Source organism: Myodes glareolus, chromosome 20, assembly GCF_982192425.1.
Source record: "Myodes glareolus chromosome 20, mMyoGla1.1, whole genome shotgun sequence".
Taxonomy (NCBI): domain Eukaryota; kingdom Metazoa; phylum Chordata; class Mammalia; order Rodentia; family Cricetidae; genus Myodes; species Myodes glareolus.
Window position 1 is genome coordinate 63,218,736 of NC_142045.1, and position 17,867 is coordinate 63,236,602.

Genomic DNA, 17,867 nt, shown 5'->3' on the forward strand with positions numbered 1-17,867 from the left:
ATATGAATATGGTATGTCCTCTCTCATTAGTGGATTCTAACCATAAATATAGGACATTGAGCCTATAGTTCATGATACTAGAGAAGCTAAGTAATAAGATGAACCCCCCAAAATAAACGTGTATAGATCCACCTAGAAATTGGAAGCAGACAAGATTGCCTGGCAAAAGTTGGGAGCATGGAGTTAGGGAGGAGGAGAGTAGAGGGAAGAGAAGAGGGTGAGGGAGAGGGGAGAAGGGGGGTTGGGAGCTTGGGGGAGTGGAATGGTGGAGATGGATAAAGAACAGATATGAGAGCATGGAAGGAGATATCTTAATTGAGGGAGCCATTTTGGGGTTGATAATAGGCTTGACTCTGGAGGGGTTCCCAGGAGTCCACGGGGATAACCTCAGCTAGGACCCTGAGCAGTGGAGGAGAGGGTTCTTGAACTGGCCTTGTCCCGTAGTCAGACTGATGACTGTCTTGAATATCACCGTAGAACCTTCGTCTGGTGACAGATGGAGACAGAGACAGAGACAGAGACCCACATTGGAGCACTGAACTGAGCTTGCAAGGTCCATTTGAAGATCAGAAGGAGGTAGAATATGAGCAAGGAAGTCAGGACCGTGAGGGGCTCACCCGCTGAGAGAGTGTGCCTGAGCTAATGGTAGCTAACCAAATCCAGCTGGACTGGGAATAAATGAGCATGGGATCAAACTGGTCCCTCTGAATGTGTTTGAAAGTTGGGGCAGACTGAGCGGCCAATGGCACTGGGATTTGTTTCTACTGCATGTACTGAATTTTTGGGATCCTACTCTCTTTGGATGCATACCATGCTCAGCATGGATGTAGTGGGGAGGGCCTTGGACTTTCCACAGGGCAGGGTGCCTTGCCCTTTCTTAGAACTGGAGGGAGTGGGGGGAGGGGAAGGGCAGAGTGGGAGAAAGTGGGATGAGGGGAGGAAGTGGGAGTTTTGATTGGTGTTATTTTTAAAGTAATAAAAAATTAAAAAAGAGAATGGAAATACAAATCTGAAATTTGTAAGACTTTTTTAGGTCGGAGATACTGTTTTGGGAATTGTCATGCGAATGTCAGTATTGTCTGGTACTTAATTCTGTGTTTTAGGAGAGTCACAGACCTGTCCACAGCCAGAGTCAACTATCCAACATGCAGTAACACAAAATAAACTTCTTAAACTTTTTAAAAGGGGATTTTTTTTGAAAAGATTGGTCACAAACAAAATTTCTGTGAAACAGTACTGTTACATATATAGGCATGGATTAATGGCATAATCTTGAAGACATTTAAAAATAATCACTTTTATTTATTTTGTGTACATGTGCCCATGTGTGCTGTGTTGTAAAAGTGGTAAAGATCAGAGGACAACTTTCAAGAATCAGCTGGCTTCTTCCACCCTTGTAGGTCCTCAGTTATCAGGCTTGCTAATGACCCACTGAGTCATCTCAATGGTGCCTGCTAACTTTTGATATATCATCTTTTCTGCTTTGTGGAATGTTGCAGATAGAAAAGGAAGACTAAGAAAGGAAGAATGTATCAGGTAATAAAATGCAGGCACATAGAAAGTGTAACCTGTGTGTGGCAGATGACACAATTCATGGTGTGGGACAATGGTCTTTATTCTGTCAATTATATTTTAAATAAACACTGATTGGTCAGTATTCAGGCAGGAAGTATAGGTGGGGCAACCAGACAGGAAGTTGAGGTGGGTTAAGGAGAACAGGAGAATTCTGGGTAGAACAAAGTCCTAGTCTGCAGTCCTGACCCAGCCACAGAAGAAGCAAAATGAGACTGCCTAGCTGAATAAGGTACAGAGCCACATGGCTAACAGAGAAAAATAATGGGCTAATATAAGTTATAATAGTTAATAAGAAGCTTGAGCTAATGGGTCAATCAGTTTATAACTAATATAGAACTCTGTGTGATTTCTTTGGGACTTAATGACTGCAGGAAACTGGCAGGACAGAGACCCCGACAACACATTCAGAGGGTGAAAGACTACACAATAGGAGAAAAACATTTGTTGAATATCTGATGAAGGACTAATATTCTGGCTATATAGCACTCCTAAAAAATAAATACCAACAGAAACAAATTATTCCATTCAAAACTGGGCAAAGAACAAATATGGACATTTCTCTGAAGATGAATGGATATATATATAGCCAGTTAGCCCTACATAGGCACTTAATATCATTACTCATAAAGGAAATGACCTTTGGAGGGCCACTACCTTTCTGGGGCTGTTAAGTTGTCTCCCGTGAAGGTGTCTGTCCCAGAAGGCGCATAGTCCCAGATGATTTCTTCAGCAGCAATGTAATAGTGTCTCACATGTTTCTCCCCAGTGTCAGCCTCTGGTGAGGGCTTGTTACAGTTGTGAACTTGGAAAAAGGCCTGCAAACCAGCTGAAACACCATAGAGAAGGCTCTTGTGAGTTGTGGCAATTGCTGATGAGATGACAGGTAGAAATCAAATTCATTAAGAGAGATGATGCAATGAAACATGACAAACACCGATGAACAGACTACCGATGAAAAATTTATTTTGAAACAGACAAATCTTTTAATGTGTTTATGAATAAAAAGGGACATTAAAATGTAAGTTTTCAGAGTAAGAAACCAGTTGTCATGGGATTCCTCTTGAGAGTCCAGTGATTCAATGTCACATGACCACTAGAACTTTAATAGAACCAGCCTTTTATTTTGAGGGGCTGGATGTTTTAAAATAATAGTCTTTTGGGGGAATTGCCTTTCAAGAAGTAAGTTTTTCAAAGTTTAATGTCCTTGGGAGAAAATTTCACAAATAGGTTTTAAGAACTAAGAATGTAAAATAAAACAGAACTAAGAATGTTCTTATACTTTGTGCTACAGACACAGAAATTATTTTCACAAACTAGGACAAAGAACAGATACATCACAAATAACACAGTTAGTTTTACCTGACACAAGTAAAAAAAAAAGGTACAAGCTACTTTACAGTATAATGTGTAAACCTGCTTTTACAGAACTCTATTTTTACATTGAGAAACTACAAGTGATACTATATTTTCATGGCAGGAGTCATTGCTATATTCCAGAAATTAATATTTTCTTCAGATCTTATTACTTTATAAATATCCCAGGCTTAAGCTCAAGAACACTGATGACAACTTATGCTGGAGATATTGTGGGGTAAAGGGAATACTCCTGAATTGCTGGTGGAGTGCAAACTGGTACACCCTTTTTGGATATCTGTATGGCGATTTCTTAGAAAATTAGGAAACCACCTTCCTCAAGATCCAGTCATACCACTTTTGGGTATATATCCTCCACAAAAAAAACCTGCTCAAATGTACCATAAAGGACATGTGCTCAACTATGTTTATAGTAGCATTGTTTGTCATAGCCACAACCTGGAAACAACCTAAATGCTTCTTGACCAAACAATGGATAAGGCAAATGTGGTACATTTACACAATGGAGTACTATACAGCAGAAAAAAATAATGACATTTTTAAATTTGCAGTCAAGTGAATGGAGCTAGAAAACATCATTCTGAGTGAGATAACACAGCTCCAGAAAGATAATTATCATATGTACTCACTTATAAGTGGTTTTTAAACATAAGGCAAAGAAAACCAGCCCACAAATCAAAATTTCTGAGAATTTATTCATCAATGAGAGCCTAAGAGAGACATACATGGATCTAATCTACATGACAAGTAGAAAAAGACAAAAATCTCCTGAGTAAATTGGGAGCATGGGGACCATGGGAGAGTCTGAAGGGGAGAGGAGTGACAGGGAAAGGGAGCAGAGAAAAAAATGTATACCTCAATAAAATCAATAAAAATCCCAGGCTTACCTGATTTTATTACATTATGATGTAAACATTACAAAAATAAAACAAGTATAGTTCCGTGTTCAGATTACCTAATCAGCTGTTTGATTCTGCTTTTCCTCAACCATCTTCTACTAGTACAGTTACTAATATACAACTGTTTTTACAAGTGACAGCTAAGTAGAGGTGAATATATTTACCTTTCAAGTGGTTTAGGTTCTGGCAACTGATCATCCAGACTCCAGGATTCTGGGCCACCATATAAGCTTCAAATAGGGTGGCAGGGAATAGGTTGATTGCATCAGTACGGTAGTTCTTGCTGGTCAGTGCTTGACCATGAAAGAAAGCTGCATGCACGTCAATTTCGTTACCCATACCAAAAAGATACCATTTCACTCTGTCTTCTGCACACATAGAGAGTCCTGGAAGGCTTCCAAATGTATATCCATTCATAGCTGCAAGTCAATATTAGAATTTTTGCCTAATAGACATTGGCGCTTGGGATAGTGATGCAGAAAGAGAATCAATTTGGTATAGAAAATGTCTGCCACACTTGCAATTATCCCATATCCATGCCAGACATCGTTAATCAATCACATACTCTTTCATTATGGGAACTTATTTTATGCTAAGGCTCATTGCCAATACAATACTGAAGATTAATGAAATATTAGAAATAAAATTTACTTGATCTCTGATGTTTATAAAGTATTTACATTGATTTCACATGTGTGTGTATAAATATAAATATAAACATACATAGAGAATACACAGTTAAAGATAAAATATTGAAAGTTATTTAATAATCAGTTACTAACTGTGCATGAAGGTACAAGGAAGATGATTTAAATTTCTTCTTTTTGCTTAGGACATTTTGGAGTTAATAAATTTCTTTTGCAATAAGAACACCAAGTAGAAATATTTCTAATATTGAAAGACACAATTTAAAGAAATTTGAGAGAAGAAGAAATTCCTGAAAGGGCAGCAGGGACCAAAGCCAGGAAGACCTGAAAGTTCAAAAGCAGTATGGCTTGAGACCCTTGGAAGAAACTGAGAGTCACTTTTCAAATTTGGAAATCCTAGGAAATTCACGGGTAGAAACATTAATGTTAAGGACCAAATGTGACGGTGGTACCAAACCATGTTCATCCAGACTAGAAATTTGAGGATATTTTTCTAATATCTGCTTTTGTTAGAAGGATAACAGAGAGAAGATGAAATGTGTAGGAAGGAGACACTCATGTCAGATGAAAACAAAACAAAACCTTTCATATAGAAAGTTGGAAATAACTTCATTTTTCTAATTTGGAAGAGATTATTTTTTAAAAAGCTAAATTAAAAAATCTATGCTTTTTGGTGTAACTAATGTTAAGATTCTTAATTTACCAGATAATTCTCAGGGATAAATAACCTAATTTCATTCTTTATGTTCCTGAGAATTAAGAAAAAACGTGGGCTGTGAAGAAGGCATTTCTAGGAGACACAAAGTGAACTAAATATTTAAATGATATAGAACAGGGGTCCTGATGAGGGCAACATAGTTTGTAAAGGGGGTGCTTTTTAGAATTAGTGATCTAAGTTATTTTATTAAACATAGGTGGATTATTTATAATTTAAGTCTAATTTTAAACATTTACTTCAATAATCCTATTTCAAATAGGGCCTCAGGTTAGGATTATTCATGTCAGAGAATAATCTTGGTAGAATTATTAAAACAAATCTGCTATATGTTTTGTAATCTTACTGTACATCCTGTTGCTTTCCTGGAAGTCTTCATTGTCTTTGTCAACTTTCTCTGGTTCAGAGCAGAAGGCTTTGATGTTACCTTCTAGATACCAGCTGAGATTTTCATCCACCACAGAGAACATTACTACAAATTCTTGGTCAATATCTTTTTCTTTTTCCTTATCTAGAGAATCTGAAGTAGAAATTTGTTGTTTAGTAGATCTGAAATTTTAGCGTGTGATTCAACACTTTTTTTTTTAGGTGATTAGAGCTTATTTTTAAAATTTAGTGTTCACTTTCTTAACAAACTACAGATCTGGCCCAGCTACTCCACTTTGAGGAAATACTCAGGGAAGTTCCCTCCCACCCCCACCCCATACACTACATTTGTATTTTTGTATATATGTACTGACTAAACCATTAAATGTTTTTCTGGAAACTGAGAAGGTTATAATTCAGATGTGCCTATATCTTCTAGAACACACATATAGCCACAAGCCACCACAAGAAGACTTTGAAGGTAACTATTTGACCAAAACACATTACATTTCAATCTCTTGAGTTATGCTGTCTTTACAAGGTGAGGAATAAATGTAATATTATCATATTTACCAATATAATACTGGTAACTATAGCCATTGCTAGGGAGTGGCACTGAGGTAGTCAGACATATTAAAGTCATGTGTCTCCATATAACACCATCATTGGAAGTTATGCCCAGTAAACCTATCCCACAGAAAACTGATATCAAGCATCTTAGCTTCATTGGCATTTTTCCTAAGGTTTGTTCCACTTTTTCATGTCATCAAGGCTTTTCCTTTACTTTACTTCCTTCTTTTTAACTCTCATCATTTATTTATTCAACTGCAATACAGAATAACTTGTAAAACTAATTGAAAAAACAAACTTCTTTGTAGCTATCTCCCACACTGTGAGCAGTGAGAAAATATACCTTTTTTACAGAGTATCAAAGGTCCTATGAGTCCTGATGCAATATCTTTCGGAGCATCAACATGGGAGTGGTAAATCCTCGTCACACAATTGCTGTCTCCATCAACAGGACTTTGCTCACTGGCATGCAGCACATACAAATATTGTTCTCCAGGAAACACTTTGTCATCTGCTTTTTGAAAATTAGTGGTGTTGTCAGGGTAGATGGCACCTGGAAAGCAGTGTAATGGAGTTAGAAAGTGGGTTCATAAGAATACAGTTGAAGGAATAGTATGTCCTCAACTAGAGGGTGCCCTTTGGACATTCAATAATGCCCTATTTGAACACATAGAAAAAGAAACCAGAGAATAGTGTCTAAGGATTCCATAAACCTCACAGAAATAATTATTACTAATTTGGTAATTGATTAAGTCCTACATTGTAGATATTTCAGGATGATTCTAACATCTATCTATCTATCTATCTATCTATCTATCTATCTATCTATCTATCTATCTATCTATCTATCATCTATCTATCATTCATCTATCTATCATCTATCTATCGATCTATCATTCATCTATCTATCTATCTATCTATCTTCATCATCATCATCATCATCATCAATTTATCTTGATTTTTTGAGACAGGGTTTCTCAGTATAACAGCTCTGACTGTCCTGGAATTTACTTCCTAGACCAGGCTGGCCTGTTACAAACATCTGCCTGCCTCTGTTTCCCGAGTGCTGGGATTAAAGGCGTGTGACACTACCACCTGGCTAATTGCAACTTTTATAATTTAATGAAAAGTTTTTTACCTGGGAATCATGTGATGTGGGATTACCCCTTTCTATGTTTTGAATAAATTTTATTACCATTGCTTAATAAATAAGTTGTTTTGGTCTATGACAGTGCAGAATATAACAAGGTGGGAAATCCAAGCAGAGATAGAGGAGCAAAGAAGTCAGGCAGATGCCATGTAGTCACCCAAGAAGCAAGAGGTAACAGACCATGTGTGGTAAAATATAAAACAATAGAAATGGGTTAATTTAAGATATAAAGGTTAGCTAGATATATGCATGAGCCATTGTCCAAACAATGTTGTAGTTAACACAGTTTTTTGTGAATATTCGAGTCTGGGTGTACAGGTAACAAAGCACAGTTTCTGCTTACAAATGGTGATGATGTGGAATACTCATCTGTAAGCTATGAATATCTTTTATTACCATTTGTTATTAAAGAAGCTACTTTGGCCTATGGCAGGGCAGAATATAGCTAGGAAGGAAAACAACTGAATGCAAGGAGAAAGAAGGCAGAGTTAGGCAGATGTCATTTAGCTGCAGAAGGAAAAAGACACCAGAACCCGGAACCTTACCAGTAAGCCACAACCTTGGTGCAATACACAGGTTAATAGAAATTGGCTAATTTAAGACGTAAGAGCTAATTAGAAAAACACTTGAGTTATCAGCCAAACAGTGTTGCAATTATAGTTTCTGTATAATTATTTGGGTCTTAGTGGCTGGGAAACCAAACCAGATTTTCTATTTACAGTCATGGTATAAAGAATAAGCAAAATAACCACCTTCTCATATAACTGAAACTTCTTATATAAAATGTGATTTGTGGGTATATGTGTAGTATTTATAGAACACAAAAATTTTACACTTAATTTTAGAAATTTTCCAACATGTACAAGTTTATCTTCCTCTAAGTGTTAGTGGATTTTCAGTGTACCTATAAACCCAGCTTTAATAATGACAGACTGAAAGACATTCTTGTTTTTTCATAACTCCACTCAACTTTATCGTCAGTCATATAAAATTATTTTAAAGCAAATTCTAGACATATTTAGTTTCTAAATACCTGAGCATGTGGCTCTCACTATCAGTACCTAGTTCATTTAGGCACATACTCATTCCCACTACAGGAAGTCATATAACTAGAAAAAACAAAGCACTTATTGTGATGAGTTCAAATCCCATTATAAAATAGATAGGTGTTAAAGGGTGTGGCTACAAGTTCTATCTAAAGGTATCAGTTTTAGAAGTTAAAAGGATTTCCTACTGAAGGGGAAACCCCAACCACAGCACACACTGAGCTTACCCTCATGTTCTTTGTAGTAAGTTATCCCATGTGAATGAAAAGTATAGGGCCTAGAGGCAAAATTCTTTAAGTGAACATAAACTTTATCTCCAACTTCAGCTTTGATGATAGGGCCTAAAAACCCTAGCCAGACTGGTTTGTCTATAGTTTTCCTAAAGGTGCCATCTGTGTACTGAACATAAAGGGCCTTCTTGTATGCTTTTCCAATACGATCTGGGCCATTTTGAAGATATAGATTGGATTTTTCCCTGCAAAAGAAAAGACACTTTCATCAGAAACTTTCATTTCTGAAAATAATGTTAGAATTTAAGAGAATCAATGATCACATCAATATTCAGTTCTTGCCTGTTGTATAAACACCTTCAAAGATGAGGAGGAGAGCTGTTGATTAACTCTGTTATTTTAATATATGAGATTTTTCATATTAGACACATGGTAGAGAACCACCTGTGAGGACCTCACAACACCATGGTGCCAAAAAATAAAATGAAATAAAACTGAATGGATCTAAATTAATTTTATCATTTAAATTATTGACTTGTGTTTATGTATGCATGCATTTGGGTGTGTGCATGAGTGCACACTCACCTGTGGTGTGGATGTGAAGGCCAGAGATCTATTTCAGAACCTTCCTCAACCACTTTCCACTTTAGTTGTTGAGACAAGGTCCCTATGAAATGGAGCTCCCCCTTTCAGATGGCCAGTGAGCTTCCCAACATCCACGTCCAGAAACTGACTGTCTCTGGCAATGCAACACATTTTACCCAGCTGTGCCTCCTTTATCTGGGTGATGGGGATCAGAAGTCTTTTACAGCAAGTACTTTACCCACTGAACTTGCCCCACAGCCCAATCTATTGTTTTAATTTCTTTCATGAGTCCTAGAATTGATATGTAATCCATACGGATTTGAAAATTACCTTTCCATTTAAACTACCATATGTATTTTTGAATTCTGCATTACCATAGATTCTTCATATTGAATGCTCATATTCTGATTAATGCTAGTTAATAATTCAAAAATTCTTCTAAGTATATTGACATAATAAATAGAACTAGGAAGGAAGAAAAGAAAAAAAGAAAAGTGTGCATGTAGGGGGTATATTTAATATTTACAACTACTTGGTTCTTACATACTGAACAAAGTAAGTTTTTAGTGGCATTGTTTGGGAACAGTGCCATGCAACCATTTAGAAGAACTCATCTAAATCCTGGCTTTGGTTAGTTTCTCCACAAACAAGTGCTCCCTGTTATAGTCCATCAGTTCTTATTTGCCATGCTCCACTTAACCATCACAGAACAGGAAAACCTGCCTGAAAAGTAAACTTCATCACATTCTCTGGGATGAGAGCGCATAGGCAAGGTTTAGATTTATTTCTTTCCATGTTTCAAGACAAAGATGGATCTGGTTAGGAGCTTTGTAATTGCTACAGAAGTTGAAAATGCTATTTTCAAAAGTCTAGGACTCTAACCTCGTGTTTTCTAAATGTTAACCTGAATAACTATCTACTAATGCATTATGTGATGTATAAATAAATTCCTGACTTCAGTTTGATGTTTCTGACAGTAGCTGGAGAGGAGTTGAACACAGACCCCTTCATTTTTTTTTTAAACCAGCAGGCTAGTGTACTCTGGTGTAGGCAGCCACTCTGGCCTTGTGGGAACCTGTAAAGTTGAAGGTGATGAGAGCAGCAAGTGCAGAGGCAGTGGGGTTCCTTGGCATTATGAGACAGAAATATGAAAAGTTCTGGTGTCAGCTGATACTATCGTGGTACCAGATCTCTGCATGTGGAACCACCACTTGGCAGTCATCCTGGGGCTGGATTTTGGCAGAGTGAGCAAGAAATATGTCATAAAAGAGTCACATTTCTCTGGATTGTCTAAGCACTTCTAGGCTGACAATCTTAGAGAACCATATACGGACAACTGACTGTATAAACACCAGGACTCTCAAAGGAATTGTGCACTGAAAAATGATGGAGATGGTATTTCTTGTTCTTCCAAACCCATCTTGGTGTGATGGTTACACTGGAAGTAAAAGTAAAGTAGTTAAAAACACACCAACTGTAGATCAGTAAAATCCTACTAAAAATACTAGCTATGATGTGTCCTGCTTGTGCTCCCTTATAATTGTTATGTGCTTTCCACTGTGTTAAAGCAAAGCAGAAGAAGAAAATGGAGATGGCTTGGAGATTTCAAGAAATTCACAAATAAGGATCAGAATACTGGGGTGAACTCTGCCCCAAACCCACATAATTAGTGTGAACATGAGGAATCTTAATAAATACATGCTTATACAATAGCTAGGCTGTGCAGCTGCACAGCACTGAAGACCCATGAGGTCAAACGTCAGTTCTATTAAGAAAGACCCACAGGGAGCAAGATCAGTCAAAGCCAGCTGCAGCTAATGACACCTTTCCAATCCAGCCAAAAGAACCCTGAACTAGTCTCGAGCACATTTATCTAAACCCCAGAAAAAAATTGTCTTCAGGGTTTGACAGTATTTTTAGGAGACCTGTCTGATAATATTTAGCAGAGATACTAATCCACCATGCCTTGTTTATGAGTATCTTCTGGAGGTCCCAGATTTACAGGAGCCCTCTAGTCCTTAAGGCTTTATTGAAACACCATATGCATGTCTTCCCTAGTATGATTCTATAGCACCCAGGAATCCATCCCATTCCCATACACTGTAACAGGTGTCCACTTGTCAAAATTCATCCACTGCATTGGTGTTTTAGTATTAATTTCTTTTTCTTGATTTTTTTGCTTTTATTTATTTATTTTTTTTATTGAGCTTTACATTTTTCTCTGCTCCCCTCCCTGCCTCTCCTCTCCTTTCCAATCCTCCCCCAAGGTCCCCATGCTCCCAATTTACTCAGATTTTGTTTATTTCTACTTCCCATGTAGATTAGATCTATGTATGTCTCTCTTACAGTACTCATTTCTTAAAATAGGATGTGCTCTGCCTTGGCTTTGTGACCCATTTTTTTCTAGATAAAGTTTTTGAAGGAATGGAGTATTCATGAAAATGACCTTTAAAATAAAAATTGATCTGAAGCTAAAATATACTCAAAGACTTTACATACATGTCAAACTGGTTCTTCCATTTGGTTCTTCCATTGTGAGAAATTTCCCTTACCTAATTGAAAAATATCTAACTTCGGGGATGTCTGTTTGCTTACAATACTGTCCTTTAAAGAAACATCAGGGGACCATTCATGCGGGAACAAAGGGTCAAACACCTACTAGAAACTTGTGGAAACTTTGCCAGTCAAATGTTCAGCCACAATAATCTATTATACTTGGTCTTTGAACCAAAGAAATTCTTCGCATTTATTTTCAGTCCTTCCTGCTGGCAACTATAATCCTTTCTACCCGTTAAAGAAAATGGATTTCTCTCTCAGAAATCACACTTCCCATTTTAGCTCCCTTTTTCTTTTTTAAAGAAAAAAGCCTACTCCTGTTATTTCTGGTAAAGTCAGAATCAGAACTGACAATTTTTTTCCTTTTTAAATACTTCACTTATCTTTATTTTATGTGCCTTGGTATGAAGGTACCAGATCCCCTGGAATTGGAGTTAGAAACAGCTGTAAACTGCCAAGCCTGGGTCCTCTGGAAGAGCGATATTCCCAGAATTTTTAATGGCAGATAATTTATCATTAATGCTACTATAATTAGTTAGTAATACTGCTCCACTGGTAAGTTCAGAATTCACCGAAGTAATTTTGGTCTATTTTTAGCTTGGTTACTAAAGTCTCAAAATTAAAGAAGAGTTTTGACTTCACTTGTTGAAATGCTTCATTAGATTTTTATTACTGCATAACAAATCATCCCATAACAACATGAAGTAATATCTGCTTATAACTCTCAGATGAGTAATTAGTCTGACAGTTTATGTGTCTATTGCCTGCTTTGGGCATCACAACATTGAAATCAAGGGGATACCAGACTGAACATTCCCCTGAAGACTTGTGGAAAATTCTGCTTACTCAGTCAGCCAGGTTGTAGGCACAATTCAGTGTCTGTAGTCTGGGAGAGGCCCACAGTCATTAGCCACAAGCAAACAGTACTTTAAATTCCACAGATTGTAGGCATTAGGAGGACAGGAAATTTTTAGCAGGATATTTCAGAAATATTGCCTTTAACAAACAGAAATCACAGAAAAATGGTCTAGTCACAGACATCTCACTCCCCCCAGGGGCGTATAGCACAAACCTCAGTAAAATTATATTTCAAAAATAGCTAAGTTCTACAAGCACAACAGGAACCCACTGTTAACTAACCTTCTTAGGAGAAATGGAGATGGTTATAGCAAGTAAGGTTGTTTAATTAGTGTACCCAGAGAGGCTATCCTGTATGACGTGCTTGTATCTTACACTGCTCTTTATTTTTATTTAGCAAAACTAGAAAGTGGGGCACTGTAAATAAATTTTTCCAATAACTGTTAGTCAAATTTTGTACTTCTTCGGAAGATTTAAAAAGAGAAATTTGAGGCAAAGTCTCATGTCCCTCGGGTAAGACTTAAACTCACTGAATGAACTCGATGATATGAATACTCCTAGGGATGTGTGAGTAGAAGAATCTTAGTGTAGATATGAGGGAGAGTACAACCCAAGGTATCTGGAAAAGTCCAGACTGAACCAGGCCATGAGAGGAGAAAGATATAGGGGAGAGCGAGGTAGGAAGAGAAGAGAACTAAGAGGGCAAAGAGTTCAAGGGTAAGCCGAGAGAGAGAGAGAGAGGGAGAGAGAGAGACAGAGACAGAGAGAGAGAGAGACAGAGAGACAGAGAGAGGCAGAAATGGCAGAGTTATATAGAAGAGAGAAGTTGGGGGAAGAGAAGGGAAGTCTCTAGGCTGGAGAGGTTTAGGGTAGGAGGAGAGATGAGAAGAACAGAGATGGGCCATAGCTACTGAGAGAGCCTGGAGGCCAGCTCTGTGTTTTGGTATGTCAATAGTCAACAGAGTTAGTTGTCCTGGGTTTCTTTGGAACCTGACACTAACCATGTAGTCCTTTAATATTTTTAAAGTATTTTTGAGGGAGTGTTAAAATAATTATTTGGGAAACCGTTCAGTTGAGTCAGGCAGAGCAACTTGGGTGCCTATATAAGCAAACCAAAACATAATTTAACTTAAAAGAAGTGTCCAAATTCTCAACATTACAATGACATTGCCATCTACAAATGTGTTGGGCCACTTTCATAACTGTTCTCTAAAGGTGTGTGTGGCCTGTGGAGCACAAGTTGAACATTTCTGATAGTAAATGGTCAAGTGAAGCCTGGATCAACCAAGCAGAAACTGCTAACTAACGTCTAACCAGAAAATTTCCACTTTAATTAATCAAACATATTGTTTTATTGTTGCTTCTGGAAACATAATATTCATTTGCAACCCGGTGACCTGATTAGGTGTGAGGTAGCTCAATCCATGACTGGCAGAATGGTCAGGTAAATTTGTTAAAATGTAAATGTGTGTGTGTGTGTGTGTGTGTGTAGTTTTTTCTTTTTTTCCTTTTCTTTCTCTCTCTTTTTCTCTTTTTTTAAAAAGATATCTTTGTGTAATCCTAGGTATCTGGGAGCTTGCTATGCGAACCAGGCTATCCTGGAACTCACACAGATCCTCCTGCCTCTGTGTCCAGAGTGCTGGGATTAAAGGCATGTGCTACCATGACTGACCAAATGTGTTTGTGTTTTAATGTAAAATGTTTCCTTTGTTGCAAGTTATTTTTCTGTATAAAAACATTATCTCTGTTTTTTTACAGGAGAGATTATTTGGGAAGTCACCTTTTATCCTGGTAATAATAATAATAATAGCAAAGATGAACATTTTTATATTGTGTAGTCGGCATACCCAGATTAGCATAATTCTGATTGTACCATTGGACAATATTATCTTAGTTTGTTGCCCGTTTCTTTGGTCAGAATTTGATTTTTTGTTTGTTCTTAGTCATTAGGCTTGCTCATAAGGATATCATTATTCTATATCTAACCATCAAGCCTACAACAGGCTATAAAACTAAATATCAGTGTTTGTAGCATTTTAGAAAAGTCACAATTCCTGATCAAAAGTCTGTTAAAATAATTATAAAGGGGTTTATGATAAGTTGTTCTTGGTCTTAAAGAACACATAGCTTCTTAAAAGTCACTAGAAAACAAAAGTAATGAAAAAAATGTAATTATTACTATTACTATTTAATACAACAATGATTCAATTATTCAATGCAAATTTAATATTAATCATGGAACCTGGACACAATATTCTAGATATTTTTATGTTTATACATTTTTGTTATTTAAATATAAATTACTCATTTCAAGAACTGTTGGATTTAGAATCCTTCTATGTTGTTGGAAGTGGCAGCACTGACTATAGTATAAGGATGTGATCTTCTGCTTCACTTTATTGGTAATAAATAACATTGGACCTGGTTCCAAAAGGGCAAGTCTAGTTTCCTAACCAACAAAACAGAATAAAAACAATTTATTAAGTTTTCTCCTTTGACATTGCTCTTGTTTTCAATTTCACTGACTCTAGTAGTCCACCATTTTCTTATTTTATTCTGTTGCCTGATTCATTCTACCATGTGAATATATCCACTCAGGAACTAGAAAAGTTTTTATAATATGCCCTGTAAATTTTTCTGACTTTTACTAAGCTTTCTTTTATTTTCGTATATCCACAAATATTTGTTCAGTGTCTTCTGTCTCACAGACATTTGTGGCCAGGCAGCCATCATAGCACAGAGAGTTCTTGCCTCTCAAATGTCAGATCAACCTTCAGCTTCAGCCTAGTGCTCCACCTGACACTCATTTCAGACTCTTTCACAGCTTTTTCTTCATCTTGTTTATTTCTGCTTTGCTTTGTCCATAACCAAGGAGAAGAGCCACCCATGTTTGGTGACACTTCACCATGCTTCATGGACTAATTCACACACTGCTGATTTATGACCAAGGAGGGCACAAAAAAATTGCTACCACACACATCTGGTAAAGTTTAGCACAACATGGGCAAAGTTACTGAAGCACCAATAAATGTTCATATAGATTAGGGAGAAAACTTATGGATTATAATATGATGGTAAAATCATAAAGAAAGCTGAACTAAAAGTGTCCAGTTTTCCTTCTGAACACCCTTCAGTGTCCCTATTAGATAATAATGGGGTAAGCAAGTTTATCTTCCTTTAATTTTCTAGCTGGAACAGACATACCATTAGAATATTTGAAGTCAAGAAATCACCCTGTGAAGTTCTTAGCAACTCTCTTTACCCTTCTACTTCCTTATACTTAGAGTTTGCCACACTGGAACACGGTCAGTGCTTTATAGATTTTACACAATAGATTGACTTGACTTTTTATTACAAACAATGGCAAGGGTGGGTAGAACAGTACTTTTCCTTGTTTAATTAATTTAGGTGTGTGTGTGTGTGTGTGTGTGTGTGTGTGTGTGTGTGTGTTGCTGATAACTGAACCCATGGCTTTGAACCCATATTTGCATATACTGAGGTATATCCACAGTCCAATTCTTTTCTTCTGTAGCGTGTCTGACTCCTTTCTTTGGAAATAAAAAAGTAGATAATTTACATCATACTTAATAATGAAAACAATGAATTACACAAAACTAGGCTTCTAGTGAAGTTGTAAAAATATGTCCAATTTTTGGGAAGAGAACATCATTTCAAAACCAGGCTTTAAAAAAATTGTAAGTTCTATTTGTGTCTCTGAGGCCAGGTATTGGCTCAGAACCTTTCCATACAGAACAATACTAGGTTAGTAAAATGACAATTTGATATTATCATTAGTAATGCATTTTTTTCTTACCATGAAAAATTCAATCGAATATAAAATTAAACAAAATTCAGTACTTACATAATTTGGCTCAATAATAGAGCTGTTCTTAAAGAGACAATCTCAGTCACTGCTGGTCATTTGGCTCACTTGAGCTCTCTTGCCATCCTAATACATTTTCTAGTCTAGTAAATATTTGTTTGAATTCCAAGTTCCTATTTGTTGATAAATGTTTAGATAATATTAAAAGTGGTGGTCTCAGTTTAGATAAACTTCAGAGAGACTCTACTATTCTTCTGTATAGAGAATATTGCTTGATGTAAAGCAACTAAAACACAAAGACATTTAAGTTACGTGGTATTCTATGAGGACATAATAATAAGAACATATCATTTCTAGGATATGTTTTGTGTGGAGCTGTGCTAAGAATTTTGCAGGCACTTTTAAAATAGTCCTGTGAGGTGTACTGCTGTCTCACTTCATAGATAAGGACTCAGAAACTGTGAGAGAGATTAGAATCAGTCATTCACTGTCCTGAATCACCCAACAAGTATTAGATGGAATCATATTTCTTGAAGCTGTATCTCATTTCTATGTTTGATGTATTACTCTACTTTTACCATTAGGAAAATTTTATATAGTGATTTTTTTAAAGTAAAAAACTTCTGCATCTAGAGTCAGAATACATTTAGAATATAGATAAGGGAATGACTAGCCACAGGAAGGAGTGAGAAATTAGTGCAGTTCCCTTGGAGCAATAGGAAAAGAGCAGGATGGCTTCACACTAACAAATCTAGGGAATATAAAGAAAACCAGTACAAGTATTGGTTTTCAAGTCAGCATTTTGCAGTTTCAATGTTTAACAAATTAAACAAATACTTTCCTTGCTGGTTTCATTTTTTAAGTTGATAACTTATAAATTTGGATCATAAATAATAAAGAATAGTGACTTACATGTCAACTGAAACAAGTTTCTTTTCTCCATTTTCAGGGGCGTAGTTCCAAACTGCTTCAATAATTCCGATGTAATAGTGCTTATCCCTTGTCCAGGCTAGGGGAGTATTCAAAAATAGAAAAGTGCCAAGCAGCAAAAAGTTCATTTTTCTCCTGTCTTGGAGACTGAGATGCAATAAAGTGAAATAAGAAGCATGCAATTTTATAAATAAGGCTTTCTCTCTTTATTTGCTTGATTGACACAGCTTAGTGTTGCATAAGAGCAAATATTTCATTAGAGCAAATAACATTTTCCAACTCAGTTTGCTTTTGGCAAACCAGGGAGGAAAACAAAAAACAATTCCCAGTTGTCAGTCTTCTCTAAATACAAATGAAATGTCATCAGTTAGTGTTGGATTTACCAGTGTTCATAACTCTGAATTTTCTTCAATTCATTATATGAATTCCAGGAAGGCAAAGAACATCTCTAAGTGCTCTCTTTGTTCTTCTAGAAATCCTTGGTACTGCAGCATTTTACCCAAAGCCAGTTCTTAACAAGCCAAGATAAAAGGAAGCAAAACG

At 36.6% G+C, this 17,867-nt stretch overlaps 1 protein-coding gene across 2 annotated transcripts in view; it reads right to left on the reverse strand.

Annotated features, from left to right (window-relative positions):
• The window catches only part of Cp (ceruloplasmin), a 63,075-nt gene extending 45,577 nt beyond the window's left edge, over positions 1 to 17,498 (reverse strand). The window contains exons 1-6 of one of the 2 annotated variants that reach the window (XM_048452601.3): positions 17,307 to 17,498; positions 8,570 to 8,817; positions 6,490 to 6,699; positions 5,557 to 5,730; positions 4,013 to 4,267; positions 2,230 to 2,401 (exon numbers count right to left, since the gene is read on the reverse strand). In XM_048452601.3, the coding sequence (XP_048308558.2) occupies positions 2,230 to 2,401; positions 4,013 to 4,267; positions 5,557 to 5,730; positions 6,490 to 6,699; positions 8,570 to 8,817; positions 17,307 to 17,452 (1,205 nt within the window). In that variant the 5' untranslated portion in view covers positions 17,453 to 17,498. The remainder of the gene's footprint in view (positions 1 to 2,229; positions 2,402 to 4,012; positions 4,268 to 5,556; positions 5,731 to 6,489; positions 6,700 to 8,569; positions 8,818 to 17,306) is intronic. The other variant, XM_048452602.3, reaches the window with a different exon arrangement.
• Between the last annotated feature and the right edge of the window lie 369 nt (positions 17,499 to 17,867).